The 24671-nt window shown below is 47.0% G+C and overlaps 1 protein-coding gene across 2 annotated transcripts in view; it reads right to left on the reverse strand.

Moving 5' to 3' along the window:
* Positions 1 to 14422, reverse strand: part of VAV3 (vav guanine nucleotide exchange factor 3) — a 166654-nt gene extending 152232 nt beyond the window's left edge. For both annotated transcript variants that reach the window (XM_086753708.1, XM_086753707.1), the window contains exon 1: positions 14219 to 14422. In XM_086753708.1, the coding sequence (XP_086609834.1) occupies positions 14219 to 14422 (204 nt within the window). The remainder of the gene's footprint in view (positions 1 to 14218) is intronic.
* Positions 14423 to 24671: the final 10249 nt, after the last annotated feature.

The following is a 24671-nucleotide window of genomic DNA, read 5'->3' on the forward strand; positions in this document are numbered from 1 at the left end:
CAAACCACAGCTGAGAGATGCAACTTCCCTACACACAATTTATTTTTTTTTATGTAAAAAACCAAGTAAAAACATCAACTGGACATCAGGTGTAATACTTCTCAGCCTCTGGAAGCAAAAACATGATAAATGTCACAATAGATGACTTCATTTTTGTAAATCACTAGAACTACCCAGTAGGAAATAGTTTCAACCTCAACAGATATTAAATTTTAAAATCTTTGAGACATATTCAAAGCACATTTTGGGAAGAGATCAATTAGCGCGATTGCTACTGAAAAGCAGACTGACAATAACAGATTCAAGGTCAATCCTGTAATGTCATCGGAGAGCTAGAGTAAAAAAATAAGTCCTAGATCCTGTGGTTCAAATGAAACTCCCTTTTTAACACCAGTATGCCTTGCCACTGGAGGGTATTTTTGATTTTTTTTTTTTTTTTTTGTTTAACAGCTGCAGAGAACGAGTGAAAAGTAAGTTGTCCCACCTCCAACTTCTGCCAAAGCAAGTCAAGTTACTGCCCAGTCTGCCTGCTAAATGTGGTCACTTGTTGAATGCAAGAGAGGACATTGAAGAACGTGCACAGGAAATCCAAGGACCTCCTAACACAAGAACACGGAAATCACTTCACCTTTTTATTAGCCGCTACCCATTTCAAAGCCAGCTGGGGAAAGAAAAAAAAAAAAAAAAAAAAGAGGAAACATCTGCCATTCATTTATTTGTTTCTTTTAATTCTTGGAAAACTTCTACCTCCAAAGACGGTTTTAATCATCCAAAGGCAACCCACCAATGTGCTATAATTTGTGCTGGATAGAGTTAATTGTCTTCACAGTAGCTAATACGGGGGGCTATGTTCACGACTTTTCTCACTTTTACTTTTCCAATTCTCTCCCCTATTCCCACTGGGGGAGAGTGAGCGAGCAGCTGCGTGGTGCTTGGTTACCAGCTGAGGTTAAATCACGACATCATTAATTCCAAGGGAGCAGACATATCAGAAATAATTTTTCTAACGTTGACAGAAAATCTCACAAAGTATTTGAACATCATATGTCCTTCCAGTGAGTCTGTAGCCACTCAAGATCTCTAGCTTTCTTTCCCCTTGGGACATTAAATATTATTGATTGAAAGTTTGTTAAAAAAATATACCTCAGGCACAGACTAGGGTACCACAGTACTTCCCAAAATGCAAATCTTCACAATGTCATAGCCCACACCTAATATGTTTCTTTACAGGAAAAGGGAATCCTACTAAAAATGAGGAAACGCCACAAAAGCAAGCATTAGGAACTCAGTGAAACAGGCCAAAGGGGCGGGTGATAGAGGAGGGGCAGCATCCCTGTAACAGGAAAAAACCGCACAGTCACTCCTGTCCTGCACTGACGGAAACTCAGAAGACTAAGCACACTGACAAGTGAATACAGACACGTGATAATGGTTGGAAAAAAAATATAACTAAATTAAAGAGTACAACACATTTTTAATGGAATTTCCATAGTTAAAAATCACTCCCACAATGACAAAAAGTGAATAAAGTTGAAGGAAGCATAAAAGAGTGGGCCGGACTCTACAATGGAAAACTTTAATGCTGGAAAGCATCGAGGCAACTGGAAGACCAAGCAAAAGCCCCCTCCTTCCCAGCAGCATACTTCAGTTCTGAAGGGACATGAAATGATGAAAATTACTCTGAAGTTATGAAGGAGCCAACACTGAAGTAAAATAAATAAATAAATGAATAAATAAATAAAAATCAAAATCACTGACCTGGATTAAGTTGTCATCAGTATCACATCATGAAACAAATAATTTACAGCTGGCTCTAGTACTTCAAATGATATGAAACCATACAGTCAGTCAGCACAGTAGGATGAATGTCACAATAATTATTCTTCAAATTCATGTTCTCCATTAAACCAGGAACCGCATGACAAAATATTAATTTAGTCCCGTGAGAACCTTAGGAAAATAACTCTCAAGTGGTAATATTGAACTGCTTCACCCTCACAAGGGGAGAAGTGCGGTGAACAAATCAAGACAAGAGGTGCCTGCTGACAGGACAGTTACCGACCATTTATGCCTTGTCCCTACTGAGCTTTCCAGTACAGCACATCCACAGACTGGTGGAATAACCAGCTGGGCATCGCCTCCTTCTCTGCCTGCAATGCCAATGAATTATACCAGGCCTACAAAGACTATGTCCACCCACAGAAAGGAAGCAAGCAGAACTCCAGAAACCCGAAGAAACAAGTTGTAGTCTGAATAAAATTTAAAAAAAAAAAGTGTTTCTAAGTAATCTCTGATAAAGTTATTCTTAAATTTCCATCTAACGCGATCTATAGTTGCCATTAGCTATCAATCTCTCAGGGACACCATCGTGTTGCAGATGCTTTTATCGCACAATACAGATACTTAGTTGTAGTGGTTCTTTCACCTTGAGTATAAATAGCCCTCTCACCTCCAGCCCGGGAAGCAGAAATAAAATTTATCATGTCTCTCAGACCTTGAAGAGCGAGTGGAGCCCACTGGAAAAATAGAGAAAGAAACCATGGAGACTAACGCCCAACACGAGGGAGCCGTGGGATGAGCATGCTGGCTAGCAGGGCTGGCTATTTCTGCCTTGCAAGCAACACAGATAATCAATCTGAACAGTGGTTAAAAATAACTCCCATTGCCATCCCCACCTGCTCCCCGAAGACACAACCCCAGAAAAAGATTGCTCAGGCACTGCTGCAGTGGCACAAGCCTCCAGAGGTTGGAGGGAAGGGCGGGAGTCAAGCGGTGCTGCCTTTGAAAAGGACAAATTTCTAATATCCGTGGCGGATTCACCCTGCAGACTGCCAGCACTAGCTGTCATCCTCATCGCTCCCCACTAGAGCGGTCTGCCCCGTCACCTGGAGCAAGCGGTGGAACAATTTTGGGGACACGCTGATGTATGCTGGAAACCTCTGGCTGCAACAGGAAGGAGGCAGAAATTTTTAAAATAAGGGGTAAAAGCAAAGCAATCACCATTTATGAAAAGTAGTCACTGTAAAGCAGCTTCAAACGGCCCAACGTGCAATTGCTGCTCAAGGGCTGTCTGGTCCCTTGAAACCCTGTGTTCGCTGGTCCTGAAAGCGTCACTTCCACTCGAGCCTTCCTGCCCAGCCCTCTCACCTACGCCGGAAGCAGCTTCCGGAGGAGACGCGCTCTCATCCATGTAGGAAACATATTTCAGAGGATCTGCGGAGGGAGGAGGCCAACAGGGCAGGGAAAACAGCTGAACGGAAGAAAGAGCATCAGGAAAGAAGTGAAAGAGGAAACAGATGCACTGGAGGGAGAAGAAAATACCAGGGGGGAGGGGGATGAAGGCAAACGGAGAAGGTGAAAGTAATATAGTCCAGATCGAGAGGAGAGAGCACCAGCACAGAATGAGCTCCAGAACTGAGATGAGTCAAAATGAGGGAGGAGTAGAGACAAGAAGGAAGGAGAGAGGAAAAAAAACTTTTTGAAAAAAAGCCCAGACCTGTCAGAACAGCACCTCTCACTAATCACAGAGCAGTGCTGATAGATAAGATCAAGCCACCTCAGTCAAGGTAGAAAAACAAGTGAGAAACGGGCAAAAATGAAAAGAGGTTGTCACGAGCAGAGCCGACAGGAAAATGAAATATCCCACAGAAATCCTAACATTTCACAATCTGCTGCTCTTTCAAATCAAGGTGAAAGGCATCTTAAGCTCATTAAACTTTAACATGACTTTACCGAAACATTGGATTTTGAGGTCAAACTCTAATGATATTCAGCACAAAACAGGAACAGCTAAATACTACCGCATTCCTTTTCCAAACAGTTTAAAGAACATCTCCCAAGAATGGCATTCCTGCAAAACCTTTTGAGGACTAATTTTCCTGCAGAACTGCTCCACCACAAACTGTACAAACAACATTAGATGAAATCACTGTTCCCCACTGGAATGAAAAAGAGACATCACTTAGGAGTCTTATTTCCAAACATAAATGGTTGACCAAAATATATTTGTGGTCCTGCATGCTCAGCCACAAATTTTGAAAACTGTTTTTAAGACTTAGAGAGCCGTTCCTCACACCTGCCCTCCCCTAGCATGGAAACAGCAAGGAGTTCCGAGCCAGAAAGACCAAGTCCTTAATTAATATGACAGCCAGCGTCAGGAGACCCACACAGAGAAACCCCACCAAAACACCAGTTCTGCCCCAAAGGAGACCATCTCAGCCTTTCTTCACTGCAAATCAGAGGCCGCATAAATTCGTGGCCACTGGCATACTGCTGATGGAAGAAGGATCTACTCCTCAGGCCTTCTCCCAGCGAGGTGTGCTAAGAGACAACGTTACAAAACACACTCCCTCTTGTTTCAGGAGTTTTTTAATTAGCAGCTGTTTTCTTATGTTTTGCCCATTGCCCAAGGCAAACAACTTAGAATTTCTCAAAAAAAAACCAAAAAAAACCACAACCAAACCCAACTCCAAGAATACTTGTCACTGTAACTGGGAATCGCACACACAAGTCCAAGAGATTTTTTTCTTTTTAAATTATTTCATAATAGGTATTTTTAGCACTAGAGAATAACTCGCATTACATTTACTATTGCTAGAGCTTTGCGCTCCTGAAATAACGTCATGCGCTACGGGGCTTACAAGCTACAAAAACCTAAATTCTCAGAAAAGGGAATGCAGATAGTTTAAATTAAGCAGATTCCCCAGGGGCCCGTGAATCTGAGCAATTATAGCCAGGCAGACACACAAATGTGAAATAAGCTCCCGTCTGCTGCTCAGGAGCTTGTCATGAAGAGCAGCCGCCCTGTCCCCAGCACGGCTCAGCCCCTCCTACACCCGCACCCTTGCCGTCTGCACTCACATGCAAATCGCAGGGGTCCCAGCCAGCCAAGGCTTTCATCCCAGCTCATCAATTTACCTGGCTCTTCTGCAGGCAGGGAAATCTAAAGGGCTCCGATGCAACCACAGAGGCGTTCCGGTAGGATTACTGGAGTCGCTCCCACAACGTTCCATAAAACCTGCACCGGCACAGAGACACTAGCTACAAGCATTTTCTAAGGCACAGCCCGAACCAACGATATCGCGTAAGGAACAACAAATGTGAGTTATACCTCAGCTTTTACGAAGATTGCCATCTGTTCAGCATACTTTACAGTGAAATCGGTGGCCTCAGCACACCCACAGAGAAGATGCATCACCATATCCAGTGTTGCCAGCCACAACTGCAAACGGAATGCACACAGACCCTGGATAACTTTCTCCTGACTCCTTGTAGTGATTCACATCAAGGCACAGCGGTGGGTAAACTCACACTGCTCCTTTGTGAGGGATGGAAAGAAGATCAGGACGTAGCAGGGACAGGCAGAACTCAAACCAACATGGCTGGGGTGAATCCCATTTAGGACTCCCATAAAACCTCAGTACATTTACACACCTGCTAAAGACCACTTAAGGTTTTAACATATTCTCCACTTTTAAAATTCCCAGAGCCAAACAGCCCTAAAAGGACACACTCATAACGAGCCCTCTGGGTAAGGCCCAAAAACTATTACTTCATGTCAAGCATCCCAAAACCTAAGTGAGATCCAGGAAAAAATAAAGAGAAAAGGCAGATGAGAAATCAGCTCAGCAGGAACTCTCAATGCTCCTTCAGAATAAGCAATTGCCAATTCAGAGAAATACATGATACAGCCTGAAATCCTGCATCGCTTTGTGGACACACATGGAGGGTAAACCACTAAGAGAAAGTGAAACTTAAATGTTTCCGCACACAACTTGGTGCAATTCAGCAAAACCAGTACTGCTCCAAAATGCAAAGCTTGAGCCGCAAAGTAGCATGAAGAGGTTTTCAAAACATCTGCCTAAGTACAGGTTAGGTATTTAAAACCCTGGCAGAAATCCCTTTTCAACCAACCAGACATCAACTGACCATGGCCCCAAAGGCAGAGAGGCCTGCAAGGGTACTTCAGGGAGCCTCAGTCTTTCTATTTTAAGAGCAAGAGGAGCTACAGGCAATGGCAATAGTTTGAACATTCTCTCTGGTGTTTCCTACTTTCTACTCACTCTCCAGGAAAAAGAAAATCAACACTTAACCTAAATCCTACAGAGATAAGTAGGATTAATGAGCCTTTCCCCTGAGTTACAGTTCACATGGTAGGACTACATCATCACCATACCTCCATCCAGAGACACCTAAAATCTGATGGGTACATCAGTACAGTGAAGGTGCGGTCCTCCACCTACCTTTAACCATCTCTGCGCTGGAATCAGGCATATTTATGTACAGATCCCAAGGAAATCGGAGGGAAAAATAACACGGCCCTCATGGCCTTTTATCAGTAGTTGGTGGAAACTTCCAGTCAATCACTGGAGCATGTCATTATAATATAAATCTCGACTGCCAACACGCAAGCAAAACACAAGGAATTACACAGGCTACGATGATGCTGTCATTATTACACTATCCGTTTACAATGTGGGCAGACAAAACTTCCTACAACTTTCCTACACAATTTCCTTTCAAGTTTCCTACACAACAGTGAAGCGAGGCTGCTTTGACAGCCAAACTTTTCCAGAGCCAAGCTCTAATCATTCTGATTTGGTTGACTATACGGCTTCTTTCCGTGTAGGTACGATGTGAATGTAGGAAGGAGCCATGGTAGAAAGCACCCTCTGTACAGTACATACCCCTACGACACAAATAGGTAAATTTGATGGTCTCAAGGATTAAAGGGCATATCTAAGGATTTGGGAAATATAAATCATCTTGTCCCGCTAAGCTTTAGCGGTTAAAACATGCTTTAAAAAATGCTTTATGTATTGGTTGTCTCAGAAGACATTTAATTACATCAACAACATCAAATATATGTTTTGATTGCTTCTGCAAGGCAATCTTAGCCTATTCTTTATATCATTGAAAATAACTTCCAAGTGATTTTTAGAGGGAATAAAACTACTGAAAAATAGGTAATGACAGATTACCTCAATCCCTACTAACCAATTATAAAATAAAATTCTGATTGAAAGTAAAGGCAATTTACAGGCCCCAAATATTTGGGATTGTAATACAAGACAGCTGAACTTAATTTTCCCAATGACATTAACTCGTACCTGTAGGTCTGCGAGCGTGTTTCAAACAGGACCTGAGGGGCTTTTATACAAATTGCTACAATACCACCACATTACACCACTTAGTGGCTAGAGTTTCGTGTTCTGAATATGCAAAGAATCAAATATCCCACTAATAGTCCTTCAGTGTTTCATGTTACCAAGACATTCACTACGGTCACTTAATGCAGGAGGAAAGAAAGGGTCGCTGACTGAGATTTGTCCAAAAGGTATGTTCTCACTCGACAGCGTGTTCAACCAGAGCCGACAGCATTCACCGAGCTTTGAGGGAACGTCTTTCTCCTCAATACAAATTCAAAACCTTACTAGAAAGATGTTGGTTCAGACTGCATTTTACATATCGCAAGTCTTGGCAGACACCTGGTATTTCACAGTGCCTGAAGTCTGAAACTCGGCTCGTCAAAGCTAAATAAGAGGAAAGAACAGGTGGCTCCAGACGATGGCGAGTAAACTGGAAAGTGCAGGGAAAAAAAATGAGTAGCCAATCTGACAAAGTACACACACATTCATACTTCTCTATGAAACAGAAATTTTGAAATACTGAAATAACACGGTGTGTAAGGTAGGACAAAACATTGCTGTGGAGTACTATGGGAAAATACGGAATCACTGCAACGCTGCTTTGCAGCAACAGAAAGGAGAATAAAAATCAACTTTTTAAATGGGATTTTTGGTTTGTTTTTAAAGGACTACAGATACAATTTTATTACCGAGGCAGCGAGTTCAAAAACTGGCACCTCTGTACCAAGTAAACTCAAGGATCAGTGCACAAGTTGTACCGACACACTGTGCTCACCCACCCCGACGTGCAGTGCTGCCCGTCCGTAACCTCCTGGACCTCAGCCCCAAGGCAGCACGTTACAGCGGAGACCGAGCGGCACGCCGTTATCGTTAGAGAGTAACACAGCACATCCAAGACTGGTTTCCTGTACGTATCTTGGGATAAATCTTAAACAATTTTTTCTGTACTGTCTCAAAATCTGCTTGCTGACACTCCTTCAATCCGGCTTTCCAACTTTTCCTGACCATTCTTTCTAGTTCATTTTTGTTGCTTTTGATTGCTTCCTCCTATTTCTTATGTATTCTTCCTATAGATCCTTCTCTCTCCCCTTGAGCCCTTTTGATTTATTAGTTTCTTTTCATAAGCTTGCCACCATCACAGGTCTCCCACCTTTGTCAGCCAAGGCTCAGAAAGTGACAGCGTCTCGCACACGCCACACACGGCTCTACACAGGAATTAATTTAAATTATCCTCACACCATAGCCTCTGTGAGAAACCAGTACGAATATTTTTCCTTTAATGCATAAGACAGCTTTCAGCACACTAAAATTTAGTGCAGGAGGGACATTTCAGAGAATTCTTGGCAAGATGCATATGCTGCATCTAATAACTGTATGATAAATACAACATGTAAAATAAGCTTGACAGTACAACTGCAGTGTTCCCTTCCCCCAAACCAAAAAGATTCAATGTGAATCAATTAAAAAAAAATAATAATAATAATTACATTGGTTTTCAAATACTATTTTCTCCATCTTCTTCAGGTAAGAAGAATTACCTAGAAAAAGCGTGTCACTACTTTTTTGTCAGTTGCTTTTCTTAGCACAAAGCATAGAGGTCTTATTAAGGTTTTGCTTTGAACAAACACTTGTTCACAATGTTTTACCAACACGTGTAAGATATGCATATGCACACATAACATACATACGGATAAATATATCTTTTATGGATAATACATCTTATGGCCAATACAGGTTTCATTTTGATGAACCATAAATAAACAGTTACATGCAGTAAAGATGTTTAGTGGACCCAAGTGCCAGCAAGTAAGCAAAGGGACTGAAAAAATCTGACAAGCTGAAAAAAAAAAAATTAAAATAATTACACTGAAGTTACGCAGTCAGTTTTAAATAATTCAAAAAGATGGGGTTTTTTGAACATATCTCTTCTTTCTACACCATTATAAAAATTGAACCAGTTCCCAAACTCTTGCTGAAGCCCAAAAGGTTTTGCAGTTTCAGAAAAATCGCAGTAATCTGAATGAACGTTTGCAGAACTTCCTTAGTAACCTCGCACCTAGCATAACAAGCAAACACGGAGTAAGAGTTTTTGCACACTAGTTCTCCCAAAGATCTCTCTGCCCAAGGAAAACAGATTACTGACCGATATCCCACAACTGCTGGGAAGGGCCACAAGCTCCACTCCGAATCTCTTACTTTTCATTTAGCTCATCTGGCCCCTCTTGAGATCCCAGACCTAAATCACACCCTCGAGCTCTGAGGTCAGCACATCCACTCACACCCCACTCTTTCTCTTAGATAACGCGCAGAGTCAAGAGACGGTTCCCGTTTGCTCCTTTGCAGAGCCGCGTGGCACGCACAGTTTGATACCCTGACATTCGACATGCTCTCCTAGGCTCAAATTTGGAAGGGGGGAAAAAAAAAAAAAAAAATACAAGCGGCATGGCTGCAGGGAGGCACGCAGGGAGGAAAGCACAGGGGAGCATACCCACCTGCGAGAAGGTGCAGAGGTGGGGCGCACGCTCACCGCGATCGGGGCAGGAGATCACGGTTATCGTCTGCGGGGGCCGGGGAAGCTCCAAGGCAAGGGCAGGAGGGAAAAGGAGAGGATGTCAGAGGAAACGGAGAGGTACGTCCCTCGGCACACCCACATCCTGAGGCTACCTGACACCACCACAAGCAAGAAAAATAAACTCCTGCCCAAGAGCTCAGTTGCCACAGCAAAATACAACGTGGATGACAAAGATAATGAACTTCCTTTGGACTACATGGTCGCACCAAAAAAGTAACTCCCTAAAATTAGAAAACATTTGACCCTTTAATACAAAGTGAGGCATATTTTGTTTATTTTTATTAGAATAATAGGAAATAGTTATTTTTAATATTTCATCTATGTCAACATCCCCTTCAGTAAACTCCCATGCCTGCACTGCATTAAGTGCAGTTTTCCTGTTTAGCAATGTCTCACAAGTTAACTAAATGCCTTGCAAAAACCCTTTCCAAACTAGTTTGCAAAGTATTAAAGATAAAAGATAAGCATTAAACAGATGACATCTTCTGCAAATCCATCGTAATCCGTGGGTTTAGGTTTTATATTTCTGCTGATAAATTACTTAGGTTCTTGTAGGATTATGATTAAACACAAGGATTAGTACTCTCCGTTATGGATCACTTCTATTTCTGTTCTTTTCACCAGCCTACGTTAGCCAAGAGACGGCATCTGAGGAAAGCGAACTGCTGCGGGAACAGCTCCCACGGAAGACGCGGATGCCGCGCCGCAGTGCTCCATCTCCACCTCTCTGTCAGCAGGCACCGACGCTACGCTTCAGGGGAAACCCTGCAACGCACTAGCCCGCCAGTCACATCCCTGCAATTCATTTAGCACATTCCCTCTTCCAGCTCCGTTCCCAGGAGCCGCAAGGTTTAGTGCTTCTTCACGTGGTGCCTGCACGGGGACCGCTGTCACGACACCAGCTCTCCTCTGAATCAGGCAGGCTCCCCTACAGATAAAGGCCAAAAGGCATTACTTGATCCGTCTTCCCAATTTCCTTTCCAGACGGCACACGTGCTGGTTGAGAATAACAGCTAACGTTGCTAGCTCGTGGGAGTTCAACCAGTTCCGGGGCCTTGACACGAGAGCTCTTAATAGAGCCAAGACTCCCCTGTTCTGTTCAGCCACGGTGAAAAAAAAAAACTCTGGACGTGAATGTCCCTGAACCTGAGAGTTTCCAGTCTCGCGCAGAGCCCAGGCGTAATTTTTCACAAGGGACTGAGCACGGAGGCGCAGCAGCTTCTCAGACAGGAGCTCAGCAGCGTTCAGACAGCAACCCAGAGGCGGGAGATTCACTGGCAAAGCAACAACGCTGCTCACCCTTTATGTATGCGAGGTTTATATTTCCACATCTGAGGCTTACTTTCTGGAGAGCCTGGCTGACTGAATCAGCTTCTGTTCCTCAAAGGACAGCTTCCACTAAGCAAATATAAATATTTTCATAAACATACAGAAAGGCAGAGGAAAGAATCTATTTGAATGCTGGCTGTCAAACCCAATGTTTTGCAATCTAAAACCACCGAGACATTCTCCTTGCACAGGCATTGTTATCTCCAAAGAGGCAGGGGGGCTGAATCCACGGATTTCAAACGCGTCCAACAGCCCACCCACGAGAACAGCTGCGACACAAGGTGCGTGGCTGGTGGTGGGACAAAGGCATGCGGTTCCCCGTGCCAGCCAGCCCATAAAAGAGACCGTACCCGCTGCCGTTTGGTCAAGCACGTGTTTGTGTTGCAACCCTGAGCGTCGCCAGTCTCTGTTTCTATTCCTGCCCCGAAAGGCGGCGGCAGTCGCGTGCTTACAGAGCAAAGCAACAGTGCTCCTGTTTGACCGAACGAGGCGTCTCCAGTAAAACGCGGCATCAGTTACAATCCCTCTACGCTTTTCATGTATCTTTTAAGGGGTTACCAAGGTCTACCGAGCAAAGCTGATGAGCGTCACAGACATCTGATCTGCCACATTCATTCTGAAAAAATAAATACGTAACGAAATGGAAGAGACTTGACTCTCTCATGTCAGACGCCTGACATCTACTCCCGGGTCTGCCTGAGGCACCACCTCTCACTTTCCTGCTCTTCGGCACAGCTGCATTTATAACGAGCCCCCGAGACACAAAAACTTGGTTCGTAGAGAAAGGCCTGACAAGTGTCAACAGCAGTAAGAGACAAAGCTAAAACCACGCAGTCTGCCTTCCACGCGGCCCATTCGCGAAGCCTTCACCCACCCTTCTCACTCTCTGTTTTTATTGCTCACAAACTGCGCAGTAAGAATCCCCTGAGCCATTCTAAGACTTTGTGGCAGAGAACAACATCAGATCAGGGAGCACGGGAGCTGCAGCTCGATTCTAGGAGATGGCAGGTAAGGGCCACAGGAGGCCAAAGGGTTCAGCTGAGCGGTACAGACACAGCAGCACATTCAGGCAGACGGCGCAGTCGGCAGCCAAGACTTTCCATCCCAGTGCCAACTCTGCTCTGTCACCCCACGCCTCCCACGTCTATAAATCGCTACCCCGCAAGGAACAGGAGTTAGCCGGTGTTTCCACAAAACCCTGAGCTCCTATGATGCAGCGAACGTACTGGTTTACTGGCAAGTACTATTCTGACAAAGCTCACAATTCAAGGCTCAACTCTGCAGACTCCAAGTAGCTCTCACCAAATTAATAATCTTCAAGCCTCCGAGACTTCAGCGTAAGTTCCTGCTGAGTGCTCTTTACAGCCTTAGCAGCACAATACAAGCAACTTGCAGAATTCCAACCTATATTTTTAGCAACAAATTTCTGACATTTTCACTGAGTGCTCCTTTCCAACAGAAAGTGTCTCTTCCAAGAGGCTTTTCATTCCAACCCACAGAACCTCACTAAGGTGGCCAATCTCACAGAAAGCAAAGGTGACATTCCTGGTAAATCTAATGCTGCGCAGTTATCCATTATAGGTTTCCATCCAGCAGCAGTTCCCCCTGTTTCGAGGGTGAGATCAGTGTAGGGCAGAAGCTGACTCGATGAGTTAGCTACCCAGAAAACGCTGTGTAATATCATGAGGACACCTTTCCCGTTCATTAAAAACAGAAGAATCTGTTTCCAGACTTTTTACCCATTCTAAGCAAGGCAAGAAACCATTTCCAACACTTTGTAAGCAAAGTATGTATAGTTCTGCAAGCTAAACTGCAAAAGGGTCAGTTTGGAAGCAATCAGTTTAACTACAACAAAAATATAAACCAGGGCTCCGGTACAGGTTAGCAAGCCCTGGAACTCTCAGAGGCTCTCCATCACTCAGGTAAAGCACCACCTCTACGTACGCAATCCAAGCTGGCACTTGAGCTCCCAAGTACGCGGGGACAGCCTGTAGACCTTCCCATCCACTTCAGGGGGCTGGGAGCTTTTATTCCGACCGGCTGAAATACACCCGATACTTTTTTCCCTTTTCGCGCTGCGGGCTAGCAGAAAAATGTCCCCTTGCTAGTAAAACATAGCTGCTAAAAAAAGGAATTGAAAAGAAAGAAAATAACTGGCTCTGTGAGTAGACACGGACAAAGAACGTTCCTCCCAAACGTATAACGCACTACCACTGCTTTCTGCCTGCATCCTGAACGCGGACAGCAATTTTTATTCCTAGAAATCCAAAACAGAATCCTGACACTGAAACGGTACAATGTACCCGTTTCTCAACGTTTTAAGTGACGTGAAAGGCTGCGAAGTTTCGTTTCCGTTCCGCCGACATCTGCCAGGCCGCCGCCGTCCCGCGCAGGCCCAGGTGTGCGAGGGGAAGCCACCTCCGCTCCGACCACGGCCTCCGGAACAGCCTGACCCGGCACAGCGAGAAAACACCTGTCCCAACTCCAACACGTGTGGAAAAGGGGATGGATTTGGAATTACGCCTTGGAGTTATTTAGCAGACATGGATGTGAAAAGCAACACATCAAAGGGTCTGAAGAACAAGAAAAAGACACGAAAACACAGGCAACCGGCTACTAAGAGCACGGATTCTCATTGCTACCCGCTCTTGGGGAGAGGCCGGGGCCGGCGGACGCGGGTCCCGCTTCCCCCCGGGCCCTTCGCCCACCCTGCCCCTCACCAGCCCCGGCGGGGCCACGGAACCGGGAAGAGGCCAGCCAACCTGTGCGGCAAACGCCCGGGACGACGGCGGGCACAGAGGTGCGGACTCCGGGGCCGCCGCAGGGAGCTGCTCCCGGGCGGGAGGGGACGGGGGGCCCCTGCGGCTCCCGCCCAAACCGACCTTCCCCCCCCCGGCGCCCCCCCCCCCCGCCGCAGCCCTCGCCCAGGTTTCGGCAGCCGCCAGCCCGGGGGCTCCGGCCGCGCCCTTTCCCGCCGCCCGGGCCCGCACGCGGAGCGGGCGCGAACCCGCCGCGCCCGCAGCTCGCGCTCCCTCCCCGCGCGCAGCGGGGACCCGCGGCGGGCGCGCGGAGGCTCCGGGCCGGAGACGCGGGCGGCAGGCGCACCCCGCCCCCCCCCCCCCGCACCACTCCGCACCCGCGGGGCCGCTCCGCGGGCGGGACACCGCACCTGGGACATCTGCGGGCGCAGGTTGATCTCCTTCAGGTTGATGGAGTGGCTGCGCAGGTTGTTGAGCAGCTGGCACAGCAGGACGCCGTCGCGCAGCGTCTGCGCCAGGTCGAAGACCTGCGCCGTGTCCCAGGTGACCCGGTGGTTGGGCGGCAGCACCTTGCAGCTGATCAGCCACTGCCCGCACTGCTTCCAGGGCTCCATCCCCGCCACCGCCCCGCCAGCCCCGGCGCCCGCGGCGGCTCCGGCTGCGCCCTCCCGCCGCCGCCCGCCCGGCCCCGCCCCCGCGCCCGCCCCGCCCCGCCCCGGGAGGCGGCACCCGCCCGCCCCCCGCCCCCCGCCGCCGGGCCCGGTGCTTCGGGGGGTCCCTGTCGCTGTGCTCTCTCTGTCCTTGTCCTTCTGCCTCTCCCTCTCTCCCCCTCCCTCTCCCTCTTTTCCTTTTCCTTTTCCTTCTGCCTCTCCCTCTCTCCCCCTCCCTCTCCCTCTTTTCCTTTTCCTTTTCCTTCTCCCTCTTTTCCTTCTCCCCCTCCCTCTCTCCCCTCTCCCCTCTCCCTCTTTTCCTTTTCCTTTTCCCCCTCCCCCTCCCTCTCCCTCTTTTCCTTCTCCCTCTCCCTCTCTCCCCTCTCCCTCTCTCCCTCTCTCCCCTCTCCCTCTCCTCCTTCTCCCTCTCCTCCTTCTCCCTCTCCCTCTTTCCCCTCTCCCTCTCCTCCTTCTCCCTCTCCCTCTTTCCCCTCTCCCTCTTTCCCCTCTCCCTCTCTCCCCTCTCCCTCTCCTCCTTCTCCCTCTCCCTCTTTCCCCTCTTCCTCTTTCCCCTCTCCCTCTCTCCCCTCTCCCTCTCCTCCTTCTCCCTCTCCTCCTTCTCCCTCTCCTCCTTCTCCCTCTCCCTCTTTCCCCTCTCCCTCTTTCCCCTCTCCCTCTTTCCCCTCTCCCTCTTTCCCCTCTCCCTCTCTCCCCTCTCCCTCTCCTCCTTCTCCCTCTCCTCCTTCTCCCTCTCCTCCTTCTCCCTCTCCTCCTTCTCCCTCTCCCTCTTTCCCCTCTCCCTCTTTCCCCTCTCCCTCTCTCCCCTCTCCCCCTCCTTACCCCGTCGGGCAGCTCCGGTGGGTGCGGAGGCAGCACACCCGCGCTGTAGCTGTAGAGGTGCGGCCCTGGCAGGCGGGTGTACAACGCAGCACCATGTCCCGTCCTGGTTCATTTTCAGGCACTCACCCGTCCCCGAGAAAACGGCGCAGTGCTCAAAGCATCCCAGGCAGAAGCCGTCAGGCGTTGGGAAGGTGCCTCAGCTCTCCCCAGAAATGACAGCCTACGAACCACGGCCTGGCGCCGTTCTCCCCCTGCTATTTCCTTTGGATCTCTGAACCAGTGCTGGAAACTTAGCATCTCAAAAAAAAAAAGTCGCTTAAAAGGATACAAAACCTCATTTTTCTCCTTTATTAAACTTTTTTTTTGTTTTAACCAGAGAACACTTTTACAGTACTCTTAATTTTTAATTCGTGGGGGCGAAAAAATCCAGAGGCCAGGGTGAGAAAGCCGCCTAACAGCGAAACACTAACATGCTTATTCGAGACGCTCCACAACTACCCCCGGTGTTCGCCTCTCCTCTGCTAACAGCCCGACGCTTACTGCTTTCTGAGCTCAGGATAACACAAATGCTTTAGATAATTTCTGAAAGAATTAATACAGAGGTTCCGGGAATTTATTTCGGAAAACAAGCAGGATCCAGCTCTGCCACCCGTGACACCTGTGCACCCCGCAGACGCTGGGATGAGATAGGTGCGACGCTGCCTAACGGGAAGGCTCAAGGTCATTTGGGAACGGCGTTTGGTTCCATGCCTGGAGATGCACAAAGTCACCAGCAACCAACTTGGTTTTCGGACCTCTGCTCGTGTTGGCTGGGGTCCCACATTCAACCAAGCGTGGAGGGAGCTCGCAGAGCTGTAGTCATTTCGATATCATCATCCACCAAAATGAACATCAGAGGAGTCTGATCAAGAAATAACTGCGTGGTTCAGTCCAGAGAGGAGAAGGCTGAGGGGAGACCTCATTGCTCTCTACAGCTGCCCGAAAGGAGGGTCTAGGGAGGTGGGTGTTGGCCTCTCTTCCCAAGTAGTTTGTGATAGGACGAGAGGAAATGGCCCCAAGTCGCAGCAGGGGAGGTTTAGGGTGGATACCAGGAAACACTTCTTTACTGACAGAGCGGCCAGGCGCTGGAACAGGCTGCCCAGGGCAGTGGTGGAGTCACCGTCCCTGGAGGTGTTCAAAGAACGTGCAGAGGTGGCACCGCAGGACATGGCTTAGTGGGCATGGTGGTGTTGGGTTGATGGTTAGGCTTGATGATCTTGGAGGTCTTCTCCAACCATAATGATCCTATGATTCTAAGAATACAATAAAACACTATCTCGTAGCAACACAATTTTTTATCTGTGACAAGTAAAACATGAAGCGATAAGTAAGAATTCAGTCGTGCCCACAAGCTATCCTCTCTCAGACTGACAACAACCATAACACAAAGCCAGCACAGAAAGCAGAAAAAAAGAACAGATCGAAGAAACAGAAAAACAACTGCACGATGTTATCCCCATCCAGTCATCGCCACATCAGCTGCCTCCAGCCAGGATCAGCGGTACAGCACCCTGAAAGCAACACAAACTGCTGGGACGCCTTCGCAGAGGTAGGGAAAACCAGTTCTGATTCATAAACAGCAAAAAAAAAAAAAAAGCACTTCAGGCTAGTTGCTCAAACAGATCTGATCTTTGTACACGGTTTAACAGGAGCAACCCAACGCTCCTCAATCCAAACCTTACACCCGAAGAATAGCCGTGCTTTAAAGGTGGTGGTTAGAGTTCTAAACATCTTAAAAACCCGCGCTGCAGTTTTAAATCGTTTATAAGCCATAGGCAGTCACACTGCAATATAAGAACTAAAGTTCCTTCAAAATACCTGGGTTTGTTCCTCTGCTGTATCCCACGTAATCAACCGAGTGCCATTCCTCCCCGTGCAGAAGCATCCGTCTATCCACATAAATTCCAGAAATCTAGCCCTCTGTGAAGAGTTACATGGCTGAGAGGAGGGAAGGGGCAAACGGATTTGTAGCCAAAATTTGTGGTCAGCACAGCCTCGCTAGAGCAGAAGCCTCACGGCTGCTGCAGAATAGCACATTCATGTTCCTCCTTTCTTGAAGTACTCTTCAAACCATCTTCAGCTTCCTACGTTGTCCACGGTCATGCACTGGAAGGGGTTCAATTTTTCTCTTCATCCTAAATTTGTTTGTGTTCAAGAGCTACTTTCACATTGACTTATTTTTTTTCTGTTAATAGATGCAAAAAAACCAGAAAACCCTATAGCTCAACTATCAGGTGCTTTAAATAAACCAGCTGCTGAAGACATACTGGAAGACTGAGCTATTCCCATCCCATCCTTCTCCTCATTCTCCAAAAATTGCTTATAGATCAGTCTGGCTGGAGGATCCTCCGGGTTCAAAGAGCTGGAGCCGGTTTGAAAGTCACCTCAGCCCATCTCCTCCCGTTCCACGAGCGCAGACTGACATTCACGTACTCCGTTCAGATTGCTCAGAAGGTTCAATGTACGCCACGTATTTTTTTTTCCTTAATGCATCACTAAGCCATTCACTGAAGCAGTTTTACCTTCAGATTTTTAGAAAGAAACAAGTGACGTTTCGGACACGCATGCCCGCTTTCAAAATACTGCTGCAAAGCAGCAACTTGAATACAAAAAAAAAGAAAATAAATTTCTATTAAAAGAAGTCTGAAGGAGAACTGTACACCAAAAAGAGCCATTGCATTGTTTTTCTCTCCTTCCAGGAGACAACTCTCTCCTTACTGGAGACATCATCAAAAATTGGTTTTCTTTCCTCTCACCCTGTGCTGCATCCTATGAAGGGGGCAACTTTCCAACTCTTTCCTTGTTGCTTTATTTCAAATCAGAAACTCCACTTATTTTACAAAGGCACATTTCCAGGCTTTCTGAAACAACTATTTCCCACTGCCGCCACGCTTGCTGTGTTTAAATTACTTACATTGCTCAGGTCGGGGAAAAATAAATTTTTAAAAACGAGCAATAAAGGCCCCGCCGCAAACGTGCACACATTGCCCAGTTCTCAGTTCCTGTTGGAGATGTGACGGCGCCCGTGGGCCCTCAGCACAGACCCGCTTTGTACGAGGTGCAGAACAAGGATCACAAAACGGGGGATCTCTTCCCGAAGAGCATCAGCCTCCCTCCCTTCTCCCACTTACGCCCTTGCTCCCCCATGGGTTCCTCAGTCGGGTGCGTTTCTGAAGGCTGCAGGGAGAAAGCGGTGCAAGGCCGAGTGAAGAACCGCCCTCGCGCCCGGGTGCCGTCGTCCCGCGTGGTGGCTGCGCCAGCCCCCCGCTCGCACGCGGCCTCTCTCAATGAGAGCCGCTTAATTACCCCAGTAAGGAAACCCAGTTACGCGCAGCCGGCAGGCGAGCGGGCGCGTGGTGCCTGCTGTCCCAGCCGTTTGTACCCTCCTCCCGTTTGGCACTGGGTACCGTGGCTGCCGGCCAGCAGCCTCCCTCAAGCCGCTCTCTTTTCGGCTGGATGGGAATAACGGGGAGGTGGCCGGAGTCCAGCGCGTCTCAAGTATCCTGCTTATCTTGCGGTAAACGTAAACGAGGGCAGGACTGCTGACCAGAATTCTTCAGTAGCTCCTGTCTGCCTCTGGAAATGAGGACCAGCGTGGATCGAGATCTCCCAGGCACATCTGGCTGAATCCTACTGTTCCAGGCTCCGGTTTTGGAATTACTGTGGAAACTTTGCAGCAGAAAGCGAAAAAGCAGTGCTACTTTTAATCAACCGGTAATTACTGCTTTGGTAGCGTTACTGTGAAAAATCTTACACTGCAAATCAAACAGACTTTAAAAAAAATAAACATTCTAAAATAACAATCCTATCTGAATTTATTATAGTTTACTTTAAAAAAACACTATTTAAAGTTTTCATGGAAGGAATCATAGACAAGTGACCTGAAATCCAGACAAAGCACGGAAAACAAAAGAAAAATGATAAAAAGTAAAATAATAAGCTGGGAGAACGCATGGAACTTGAGCCAAACAGGACTTTGTATTGGATTTACTTCTCAATACAGACCTGCAAGATGCAGACAGACAACATTATATATAAATGTATCATTATAAACCAAGAGGAACTCTAAATACTAACACACCAAAAGACACCAAGGTGTCTGGTTTTAATACAAAAGGGACTGGTTTTAATACAAAATCATCCCAAATTACAAAATGCGTTTGGACGTTCGAGAAGCCTGTTCAGTGACGCTGCACGGGAAGACCCATCTCAAGCAGTCAATGCTAAAATAAGAGATTAAAGCAGCCAAGCAGGCTCCTTTCTCCCAGTTCAGCTCCGTTTCTCCGCTCCCATACGTTGTTTTCAACAGCCTGATGATGATTTTTAATGCAAAAGCAGATGAGATGGCAGGTTACAGGATAGCTAAAAATCCCCTCCTCACCCAAGACAGAAGGAAAGGAGACGCTGACAAAAACAGATTTTGTGGTCCCAGCTGACAAAAAAGTGATATTTTCACAAAAAGTCAAGGTGTTCAAGTGCATATAAGTGAGATCTGAATGAGAAAACCTAAAAATCAGCACAAGTAAGCCCTAAAGCAAGGAGAAGCTGTCTTTATGTTCTCATAGCCTATTTGGGACCCGGAACCAAAAATCCAGAGAGATTTTCCTGCATTGCTGGAAGTGTGACATTTGCAGGAAACACTGCGCTGGATGAGGTCTGAAGATATGGAAATCCAGGGGAAAGAAAACTTCACGTTAAAATAAAACATCTCCACTCTGACTCAAGTTTGGAAAAACTGAAAAGTGCAATATCTATTGAAAATTGAAAAGGGAAATATCTATTCGAACAGTGAAAGAATACCTGGAGTGATGTTTATAGTTCTATTACTAGCAGAATATTCATTTCAAAATTAATAGTGTGAGGCAATTGAATTTTTCATATCCTAAAGGCAAAATTTACTATCAGTCTCTAGTCTCACGCTGCGTTAACTGTTCTAATAAATAGGGCAGTCACATAAAACCTCCGAGACGCTGTTCCAGTTTTCCGCTTACAGTGTTAGATCTGTATTTACATACTAATCTAAGTTTGGTAAATAAAAGTTTCCTTTTATGCTTACAAGTCAAAAATACTAATGATTTTTAACAACAAAACATTCCCATTTATTTTTAGAGAAGTCAGCAGGCACAATGTTTCCAAACACTTCAGCAGGCAGCGCAGCTTCATCTCGAACGTCACCCACACTTGTCTCTCCTCAAGAATAAAGAATATAAATATTTCAGAACATTCTACCTACTTTTTTTTTAACCTCCTGTAAGTGAGTGTACTTGGGTGTTGCTTGTCTAATGAGGCTGGGCCAAGGCTAGACTGCAGATCAGCAGAGGCTGAAGAGTTCGCTGGCTCTCTATTCAGTCCACGAGGTTGAATTCGCAGCGGCGGGGACAACAACGCTAGATTAGGGCCTGAAAGTAATAGCGGCCATGAACTCTCCTCTTCAGTTTGGAAAAAACAGCCATCACAAGTGCAAGACACAAATTTTGAGAAGCGTCCTCTGAATGTTGTGCACTTTCGTTTATGCAGACTCAGTTTTAGGCTTAGCGTGAGATCCCGCTCTCCCAGGTGCCAAGAACATTTCTTTTATTCTGAAAGAAATCAGATCTCACCTAGGATCCTCCCTTCAGCTGAAGTCAGCGGCTGCCAGTAACTTGGGTTGTAAAGCTGTGTATCCAAATTAGAGATCCTGTTAAAATAATGACCAGTAGTGTCTTAAGTCGTAGCAGAGATCCTTGACAGGCAAGCAACGACAGACAGAAATTTTCTTCTATCTCAAGACATCGTCCCACCTCCTATGCTCATACCAAAAGTTCCCCAACCCCGCTTGAGAAATACTACTCTTGAGATAACACTACTGGAGTGAAATGACGATTTAGAAACAAAAAGATTTAGATTCTGATCTCCCATACAGATTAGTGTCAGAAATTGAACGTGCTGCTCTCGCTCCACCAGAAATAGTGGGAGGCATCTGCCGACTCAAGGCATTTGAGATTTACCCATCCCGTGAAAGTAGGAAGAGCCACACACACGAGCGCTACGACCTGCCATCAGACCTTCTTGTATCACTGCCACTCGTAGACAAGGTCCAATCCAAGAAAACAAAGCTGAACTTAAACCACCCGCGTACCACGCTACGGAGAGACAGAGGGAGACGTCACTGATCTCCCACAGTTACTAGTTGCATTAATCAAGGTGATTGGCATGTTTCGGCCACCCCGGGTGGTGAACCGTGCTGTGTTTAGCACACAGATAAGCTGCTCTTCAGCTGCCGCTAAGCTGGCTAAGGACTGCCTTGCATGGCCATTTCCGATCAGGAGATCCCAACCTCTCGCTCAGACGCCCAAACGGGCGTGCACGGCTGAGGGGAATCTAATTCCCTAATCTGAGAGGGAAAGATACAAAATAAACGGGCGGGTACAATGACACGCTTACAGTGTCATTTTCCTCTGCAATTAAAAATTAAGTAAATGTTTTCAACAGTATGACCAGTCTCTACCACCATTTTCTGCAAAATTAGAGAGTGGAAACTGTTGAGTTGTTTAAGTGTTTGAGCTGTTTAAGTGAACAGGCTCCCTTTCTGGACAGGAACAGCTTCCGAAATGTTCGGCACGGCCTTTCGGCCCTTCATTAAAACGTCACGAAGCTCTGCGGCGCGGCCGGAGCCGCAGCCTGGCAGGGGCAGCGCGAGCCTTCAGGGAGAGAGTTTAGCGGATGTCGGCCTCCAGTGGGGCAGGATTTTATTCTGAATGGGGTCTCATCCTCATCCTGGCCGCACGCTGCGGGGTGATGAAGGATTAGTCAGCTGCTGAGCCGCGTTGGCCTTTTGGATGTCGTGTTTCTCAACAGCAAACACCCAAAAAATGCAGGACTGGAGAGGCCAGTAGTCCTCTGCTGCAACAGCCACCATAAAAAAGGCCCCAGTTTCTGTTTAATTTAAAATTAAGTAGACTTTTAAAATATTTCTGGGCATATAAGAGGGGTCTGTTTAAATTCGTGTTGGAATTTCAGTGCCCATGACAGCAAGCGTCTGAATTTTCTTCCCATTTTCAGGATGAGCCGCTTGTGGAGTTTAGCGTAAATCGCAGTTCCCCTTCAGCGACCTCATCCAGCACGTGCGGTCTTGGTAGGGGTTTGGCTTGGGGATTTTTTCCTAGGAAGGAGGGTGGGAAGCCTGGGGAGGGGGGAACACCCAGAAAAACTCATTGAAATCCTTCAAATCCTGTCGTCGTGTTACGTTCAGGGCCCACCGCGAACGATCTATATGAGTTAAGGGCACGTCTAGATACCGAGGTAAATTAATCCCTGCGAAAAGTGTTAATTTCAACGGAGCTACGCCAGGCATGAACGTGAGTGGCTACGTCCTCCCAGAAGGAGCCTGTTGGGATTAGCGACAGGAACGCAGTTAAGCTCAGATATAATGGTTAGCAAGATCAAGGCCACGGATTACGACGGGGAAAAGCAAACGTCCTAACCAGCTGCCAATCAGACACATGAAAACGAATCGCAATTTCCAGCATTAGCTGTTTGTAACAGCGTGCTGGGACTTGGGCCCCAGATACCTTAAACAACCTGGAAGCTCAGCATAATGATTGCTCTAAAAGGGAAAAAAAAAAACAACCGTGTTGATAATAGCTGTTATGAGACAGTAAGGTTTAAGCAGATGGTAAAAAGTGTCAGTCTGAGGCAAAACACAGATCTCCCTGCTTTGAATAATTAATGAAAAACTCCAGGAGTTCTCCATTTTCATCGCATCGTATCCTTCTGCTGGCTTACACCAAGACAGATGGGAGTTTTCTCATTTATATTATTTTTAGGTATTGGAATACGTTGATTGGAAATGATCAAATACACTTGAACTGAAAAAATAAATCACGCAACCAGCTCTCATTTCAGGGATATTACGTTTCGATTACGTTTCGATTTTCTTATCACACCAACCGCCATGAACTACTGCCATTACGTTCTCACCAGCATTTCATGACAGAAGGAGGATTTGGGAGCCTAAGAAGCCAGGGAAAAAAAAAGAAGAAAGTGAGATAAAAAAGAGCTTTCCAAAAGATGAGAAGGAAAAGATGTTGGTCAGCCACCTCTGAGAGGAACGCCGCTACTCCATGCTTCCAATGCACGCACTTAGCTACGATACTTGTCACGAAGTGTGGAGTTTTGTCCAGCCCCAGCGCTACCAGAAACTCCGAGCAGTTGTCAAATTCTTTGCATGCTCAGAGATTCAAGACCCCGAAGCCACCTCCGTCTCTGCAGGCAAGGAAGGCAAACCTGTAGAGCTGCGCTCCGCGGGCAGAGCGGGGGGGAGTTGCCAGCTTGGACGAGCCTCTCCAACACTTCTGTGCCGCTCGGTCTCCATCCCTGCCAGAGCTCGCATCCCTGCTGGCAACAGCCTCCGGGATCTCAGGGAACCCAGCTGTTTCCTGGGAAAAGACAACATGGACAATGGGGGAAGAGGGGACGCGTCCTGAGGACTGCTTGCGTCTCTTCACCACAGTTGAGGTCACAGCTAAGGGGGTTTTAATGCAAAATTACGGGATTTTTTGAGACAGGGTACTATGGCTTTCCATCACCGGTGAGGGAGGCTGCGGTCGCCGGAGGGAATGCATTATTTACAGCATCAGATCAATGCGAAAACGGAAAAGAAGGCGACAGCCGTTATCATGCGCTTCTTGTGACTTTGCTGGGCTACCTGACCTCAGCATGGATACCACTAACTCACGCCCTTCCTACCTTCAAGGTTTGTCACCAGAGAAACAGAAGTTACGCTCACGCGTCTTCACACAGAGCGGGCAGAGGGAAACCAGACCTCACTCCCTCCTCTCCCGGCTGCCTCCCAGCTCCAGGGCAAAACCTCAAAGTGCTGGGACACTGCAGCTTGGCTGGAACTCAGCAGCAGACCCCTGGTTTAGGGCAATAAACACCGGTGGGATGGAGTTTCCAGGTTCCCTGTTACATGCAGCTCCGCTTCTGCAAGTAATGGCAAAAAAATGATTCCACATCAGCGGGCGTTTCGTTCAGTCCGTGTGTGGAAATGCCTTTCAGCAGGGCAGAAATGAAACACGGAAGTACAAGCGTTAAACATGCTCAGTTCTTAGTTCGGCTGTCAGAGTGTCACTGCGCTTCCTATTAGGCGCTGTGAGCCGGATCCTGCCCGAAATGAAACCTTAACTCTTCTCTTGGAGATGGCATGCTAGCAGATTTCTTTGCATGACACTCACAGTTTGCCTTCAAACGCATGCTGCATAAATAGCTCAGGGAAAAGAAGCAAACCCAAAGTCACTGGTAAATGATTTGATCATGCTGTTCAGTGTTTGCCAAATTCCCTCATCTTTCTACA

Source organism: Chlamydotis macqueenii, chromosome 8, assembly GCF_036417535.1.
Source record: "Chlamydotis macqueenii isolate bChlMac1 chromosome 8, bChlMac1.mat, whole genome shotgun sequence".
NCBI classification, from domain to species: Eukaryota; Metazoa; Chordata; class Aves; order Otidiformes; family Otididae; genus Chlamydotis; species Chlamydotis macqueenii.